The sequence below is a fragment of the Hydractinia symbiolongicarpus genome, chromosome 12, assembly GCF_029227915.1.
Source record: "Hydractinia symbiolongicarpus strain clone_291-10 chromosome 12, HSymV2.1, whole genome shotgun sequence".
Taxonomy (NCBI): domain Eukaryota; kingdom Metazoa; phylum Cnidaria; class Hydrozoa; order Anthoathecata; family Hydractiniidae; genus Hydractinia; species Hydractinia symbiolongicarpus.
Genome location: NC_079886.1, coordinates 11,492,711 through 11,499,863, shown reverse-complemented (window position 1 = coordinate 11,499,863; position 7,153 = coordinate 11,492,711). Strand labels below are relative to the sequence as shown.

Below are 7,153 nucleotides of genomic sequence, written 5' to 3'. Positions count from 1 at the left end.
TAAAATACATCACGTGTTTTATAAGTATAGGACTAAATTATTTTCTATTTTCCGAGCGCCTTCTCATTTAGGCTCGGTACTTATAAGGCGTTTTGTCACATCTAGTTTAATTTCACAGCGTCACATGACTTTCTCCCCCTCCCCTCCTTCCTTATATAATTATCGCATATGTAAGCAATAATACGAAAGCCATGCAATCAATCCTGTTCTTGTGATTAACCATAAGCAGAATGCATAGCACTTTTATAGTCTCTGGCATGACTCAGCCAAAGTTTGAACCCACGATCTTCCCCACTGAAAACTAACGCTTCATCACACGTTTTGTGACTTAAATGTTTTTTTGCTAAATATGTCCAGGTAAGCTTTTGTGTGCATTGTGAACTTGACTTAATTGACGTTTAATGTTACTTCAAATGTGAAAATGTGACAAATTCACTAGGTTGCTCCTACATACGGAGGGTAAGCGGAATACCCATATTCAGACCGAGCACGAACGAGAAAGTCACATGTCCAAAATCGAATGAACGGTAGTGGGTTGATGGGAAAACAATTACGAGTTAACCACGTCTTTGTCAAACGAGAATCAAAATTGACTTAGGAGGTCGGGTGTGTTTGTGTGTGTGTGTGTGTTAAACGGTTTTTCTTGGTTTCCAGAGTGCTCAATGTAAAAAACAGAGCCTTATAATATTTGTTGAACAAGTAAGAATATTACAACTTTTTAACAACTTTAAGTTTCATGTATCTTGTACAATCATCAGGTTCAAGTGAAGGAGACTTTAAGACGCGCTGCAATAACCATGTTAAATCGTTCCGACACAAAAGGTATGAGAATGAAACGGAACTATAGAAACTGATATGGAGACTGAAATATGAATCCAAGCCGTACCAACTGTCATGGAGTATCGCTGCAAGAGCATTCCCATAAAAATACCAAAGACTATGTTGTTTATTTAAAGCGTGTTGTGGCTATGTCCCAAGTTTTGCAGATTAGTTGAAGTTGACAATACGTTATTTAAACCTTTTCGCACAAGTAAGCCAGAAAATTTTAACTTGTTTACCAAGGGTCTCCATTGTCGGTGTATTTTTTGTTTCCGGTAATACAAAACTTGCAGCGGCGCAAATGCAAATAACTGTACCAAATATGGCGAATGGAATGATACGGTTGACTTCGACCTTAAAAATAACAATATGCATAACAAAAATTACAAATGAGATTGTACATAACGTTCTTGCATTTCCGCTATTTCTCCAAAACAAACATTTAATTAAACTATTCTTCTCCCAGAGCTCTTGAGATAAAAATTACTTTCCATGTTTATTCCAATGAGCTCTGGGGTCGAAAATGAAAATAAACTGAATTTAAACGAAATTTCATGTCGGCAAGGGCAGAAAACTCATCTTAAAAAAAATAAATATGATAAAACAGAATGGGCAGAAATCTATCATCATTTCAGCTTCTTCTCTACTGCTTTGATGCACTTTTTATAAAAAAACTTACCAAATAGATTGTGTATGAGGCCGAAAATGATCCAATCCGTGCTGCAGCAGATGATATACCCATACCCACATTTCTATGAGCAATATTTATCGATAAAAAAATAAATGAAAGATAGAAAATAGATAAAACAGTCTAATAAATAATAATGGACAATTTTCTAACAATTAGCATATATCTGTTGTTGCTGCATTTTTGACTTCACAATCACGTTGCATTATATAGCCTCGTTAAATAGAGCTAAGAGGGTTTAATGAAAAGCGCACCTTAACAAAAATCACACACCTGAGTGTAGTGGGACATATTTCATAAGTGATCAAATATGCTGCATCAAACGCAATGGTGATAAGAAATTTTGCAGACATAGCCATAGCCACTCTACCAATCGTAAATCCTAAGAAAAAGAGATAATAAGAAATTTATTTATTTATTTATCAAATTTTTATACAGGACCATTTCAGATTATATACAAGCGGCTAAACTATAGAATACCCCCCGTAAAAAAATTAATACTATAAAACTCTGCAACGCAGCAACGCAATAATGAAAAAAATAAACTAACAAATATAGTGGCAGCTACGCAAAGCTCACTATTTCTAAATTAACACACAGTTGGTCAGTTAAACTGAAGTAAAATATCAACAAACATACCAAGTTGGTTTGTTACACTAAACATTTCGCAATATAACGACTTCGCTTTCATGATTCTATAGTAGCCTCATAGTGTATACATTCGTAATGACAAATTTTTCGTTCTTTAAATAGTTTCCTTATTCCTTTAATATTTTTAGTTATTAGAAAACATTTATATAATGTTATATAACGTTTTATTAAACTGGTTTAATTTTAAAAACGAAGCTTTTCCTCAGATCCCTCTTAACTATCTAAAACCATTTTCAACTATTTTTCTGAGTAGCTACATTGCTGTGTAGCTGAGTTGCTGCGTTGCTGCGTAGCTGCGTAGCTCAGTATCCACGTTGCTGTATTGTTGAGTAGCTGTGGTTGGTTGATAATTTACATAGAACAAAACCAGCATACCCATACTCGCTTCCTTGTGAGGAAAAAGTGCAGCACATATCATAGATGCTGCTGTTGAAGTCAAGGTTATTATCATCACCTTCTACCTCCCATAATGATCTATTAAAAAAGTTGCTAAAAAGTTCGCCGGAATAGTAATGATATTCGTCAAGAAGAAAACAAGATAAATGTTTCCACCAACTTGGCCGGCACTTAGTGAGATTCCATAATATGTCATTGAACAAGTGAACCTACAAATAATAAAATTTATAATAAAAAAATGTGTAAGGAAGCAAGCAGTAACATAAGCAATTAAAATACAAATAATTTCTAATGTTTAATACGATGATCAGAACATTTTATTTCACTGATGGTAAACAAGTTTAAAACATTTTTTTACTTTTGATATGGGAGAACAAGGGTGCGCAGTCCTGCGGTTTAGGAACGCATTATGTGTGGGACGGTGTTGTGTCGGAATCTCCCCCTCACCTCCTCCATAACTTGACACAGTTATGGCATTTCATTAGGGAACGAAATGGCGGCAATAAATGTTTGCTTATGTTAGCACTTCTTGTGAAGTCGTCAGAAGCTTAAGATTTCTCCTAAATACAACTCTCTGCTTAAAATTCATTCCGCTTGAAGTTTCTGATAACCAAGTAAAATTCATTTGCAATACCAAAACTGCGCTAAAATCAAGTTCTAAGCGATTATAAGGAGTATATGGAAATTTAAGTTAATAGGTAGTTTCGAGTAAAAGCCAATACCCTGGGAGGTATGGATTCCAGGTATTTCTTCATATAGAACAAGGTCACATAGAACATGCTCTCCCCAAGAATCTCCTTGCCCTAAACCTGCATTGCGGTGCTAGTTAATTCTATAAATAAGCGCATGCTTACCAAATAAACATACAAGCCAATGTATAGGATCCAAGTTTACAAGTTTTGAACAATTCGAAGACATTACCGCTTTTGTTCTCGCCAATGTTTATAGTGTCCAGGGACCAGAGTTCCTGATATTTAACACCATTTATAACGGCAACTTTACGCAACATGCTCCGTGCCTCTTCATTCTTACCGTGAACCAACATCCAACGGATTGACTCAGCAAGCTTCCTAATAAAAACAGTTTTAAAGTTGGACTTTGATATTGATCCGACATCGAGTGATCGATTAAAAGACATTCTGTTTTTGAAATGACCCTTTTGGGATAAAAGTACTCAGCTTTCCAAAAGAGTTGTAATTCTTGATTAATGAAAGGACCTAGATGGTTCATGTTTGTTACCATTTCGGGTCACAGTGAAGGAGTGCTTTTTATGGCAACTTAGTTCTCAGGGGTTACGGGTATCCATCTATGTAACTGTGGCTATGGTCCTACGTGACTCGTCATCTAAGGGCTAAACTTAAACACTTAATTTAATGTTGCAGTTATATTTTTAATAAAAGTAAGCAGCCTTCTAGGTCACGTAGCCAGCTTAAGTAAAATCAGCAGTACGTGAAACTAGATAATTCATGCAACTTAGTTTCAAGGTTATTTTATTTATTTTATTTCATTTTAAATCAAATACACAAAAACTTAAAAAATTATCTAACGGTCTCTTTATCGTAGTGCCGCAAAAATTTCCTACCAATGTCCTAAAAAATGCCTTACCAAGCGAAGAGAAAAATCATTATTCCTGGAAATGACGTTATCATATTGATGTATCTCCAATCATTGATCAAGTATGCAACCAAAGCAACAAGAGACACACCAAGTACCCAGAAGTTCCAAACAAAAATACCAGCGAATCCCCTTTTTTTCGGACCAGCAAATTCTGTGTTCAGGATAAATATGCATGTCATTGCTCCCCTTAAGAAAGTAAAAGGGGTAAAAATATCACAAGCAGATAGCTAATCCGCATGACATGTATATATTAGCACAGCTTAGAAGGCGTTTAAATCAAAGTTTCACTTTGCCTAGAGCTAATTGAAAATTTTAATAGTAACAAAGTAAGAAAAAAATGCTGCAGTGAAATACATTTTGAGTTTTGAAGCAATATTCTACGCCTAAGTAACATTTTGAGTTTTGAAGCAATATTCTACGCCTACCATATGGTTTGCTACACGTGTGTAGCACTCACTTAACTCGAATTTTACTTTAGTCTGTTTACATGGGCTTTGTACACTACGCAGAAGGAATTTTACTTTTTCTTCAGGCAAACACCGCCTTTTTCACTACTTGAAATTTAAGCACAAATGAGTCATGATAAACTTTATACATCTAAAGGCTTTGTTGATTACTTTACCCTTTTCTCATTTATAACACCTTGTAGGAAAGCACACAGAACGCACTTCACGTTGATCAATTCAACACATTTACGACAGACAACACGTTTACATAGGACATAGTAATATCTTTAAGAGAAAAAAGGGTAGTCCATTTATATAATGTCCAGACATTTGTCTCACCGATTCCTGCTCCGACAAACACTTTCAACAACGCAAAAAACCAGAACACTATAAAAAAAGATGACACAACCCCACTTGCTGCCATAACAACCATTGACGTCACCAAGGCTTTCTTTCGTCCATATATATCAGATATCATACCGAAGCATATGGCCCCAATAAACCAATCTAAGTACACCATGGATGTGTCAATACTTTTGAGGATATATCGATCACTTTTAATAATAAATTTTAGTAATACTTTTTGAACAACAACAACTACTACTTTTGTGTGTCACAATTATGATCCAATTATAATATGCGAAATCTAATAAGCCCCCACCCCCCTCCACTCATTCCTTAATAGTTACAATAGTCACACCAAATAGTCACACCAAATAGTCACACGCAGCAGTCGCACGCAACAGTCGCACGCAACAGTCGCACGCAACAGTCGCACGCAACAGTCGCACGCAACAGTCGCACGCAACAGTCGCACGCAACAGTCGCACGCAACAGTCGCACGCAACAGTCGCACGCAACAGTCGCACGCAACAGTCGCACGCAACAGTCGCACGCAACAGTCGCACGCAACAGTCGCACGCAACAGTCGCACGCAACAGTCGCACACAGTAGCTGCACACGGCAGTTACCGTTACCAACATCAAAGCGACACAAGAGATGTTTCACAACAGAAGTTGTAGAGGTCTCTACAGCAGTTGCACAACAATTATTGATTTTATTGAAAACCCAGTTTTAGTTTCTCACATGCAATTAGCGTGGAAATTGTTTTACCTGTGTAACAATAGAAGTAACCATACTCCAACATTCCCAATCGTTTTCTGATATCTGAGATTATAGAATTCCGAGCCAACTATGTGCAAACCAGTAAGATTGCAGACGGATGAATTAGAAAGGCATTTCCAACCTGGTTCATCTGCAATAAACGTCATAGTGAGGCCTTGAAGTCCCAGTGTCGTCATACAGTAGGCCATCACACCAAGGAGGTACCATTGGAACTTGCCGAATCCTCCAGTTAACTCCAGAGCTTCGTCGACCATGTTTGTTTTTTCTGTCATTTTGTCTGTAGAGTTATAGAAAAGTTACAAATGTTATAAAATAAGCAACAATTTATTAAAACATTTGTAAAGTAGCTACTTAACTTTACAAATGTTTTAAATTCAAATTTAAAGTTTATTTTAAGTATTTATCTTTGCATACTTTACGACCTACTTTAAACAAATATTGTTAAGTGGTAATTCAATTTTTCTTAACAAACAAATTTACGGACAGATTTTTTACGCAAGACAAACAAGAATGTACAGAAAATCTTACAGATTTTATCTTTTATACAACTCTTATTTCATTATGGACAAAAAAATGCCTCTCCCCTGAAGAAACTGGGAGTGTAATTTTGTGCATAGTCACAAGAAAAAGAATATGACTATGTACTTTGTACATAGTCACAAGAAAAAGAATATGACTATGTACTTTGTACAATTATTTCATTACATAAACACTATTACGAAGCAATTAAGCTTCGCGAGCGAAGCGAAATAGTGGTTCACGTTTGCTACGCGTTGAGTATACCTAAAAAATTTCTAGACCTCCCCCCTATCTAACCTCGACTTAGAAAAAAAATTTAACAAAGGTAAAGCAAAAAGATAACAGTGACCGTGAAAAAAAGGATGGTATATTTCAGCATAGTTAATAGAAAAAACACTGGTTCGGAAGATCAAGAATAACCTATTCAATTATGTTATTATTACGCATATTTGAATTTAAAGGGACATGATAAATGCGTGTACCCTTAGGGCTATTTGATTTTTAATTTAATTGAAAATCAAAAATCAGAAATAATGGCTAATTTTGATTTTTAATTTAATTTGAAAATCAAAAATCAGAAATAATGGCTAATTTTGATTTTTAATTTAATTTGAAAATCAAAAATCAAAATTATTTAATGATTTTTGAATTTCAATTTAATTTGAAAATTTAAAATTTAAAATTTAAAGTTTAAAACTCAAGAAAGATCAAAAAGCAATAATTGAAAACTCAAATTCAAATTTTTTCTTTTCAATTTTAAGTTTCATTACGCACGCGACACATCGGTTAAACGTCAAACCAGTCTCCTCCCCAGGCGTCCTGGGTTCTTGTCTAGGGACATGGTCAAAATAAAGGGCGAGATTCATTTCAAACCTGTCCTTCTTGATCAGAC

At 35.3% G+C, this 7,153-nt stretch overlaps 1 protein-coding gene across 1 annotated transcript; it reads right to left on the bottom strand.

The window, feature by feature from the left end:
• Positions 1-679: 679 nt before the first annotated feature.
• Positions 680-6,471, bottom strand: LOC130621247 (solute carrier family 22 member 15-like). Its single transcript, XM_057436556.1, has 10 exons — positions 5,731-6,471; positions 4,851-5,231; positions 4,290-4,357; positions 3,409-3,727; positions 2,619-2,763; positions 2,416-2,546; positions 2,147-2,202; positions 1,781-1,889; positions 1,499-1,571; positions 680-1,173 (listed from the first exon to the last, which is right to left on the bottom strand). Exons 1-10 carry the CDS (start codon positions 6,012-6,014, stop codon positions 1,009-1,011), a joined length of 1,731 nt encoding a protein of 576 aa, XP_057292539.1. The 5' UTR covers positions 6,015-6,471; the 3' UTR covers positions 680-1,008.
• Between the last annotated feature and the right edge of the window lie 682 nt (positions 6,472-7,153).

Excerpts from the sequence above, each read along its gene's own strand:
- LOC130621247 (XM_057436556.1), bottom strand. The coding sequence starts at position 6,014 with ATGACAGAAAAAACAAACATGGTCGACGAAGCTCTGGAGTTAACTGGA. Across the intron at positions 5,232-5,730 it reads TTACTTCTATTGTTACACAG|ACACACAAAAGTAGTAGTTG; the intron begins GTAAAACAATTT and ends ATCATAATTGTG. Across the intron at positions 1,890-2,146 it reads TAGTGTAACAAACCAACTTG|GATTTACGATTGGTAGAGTG; the intron begins GTATGTTTGTTG and ends TCTTTTTCTTAG.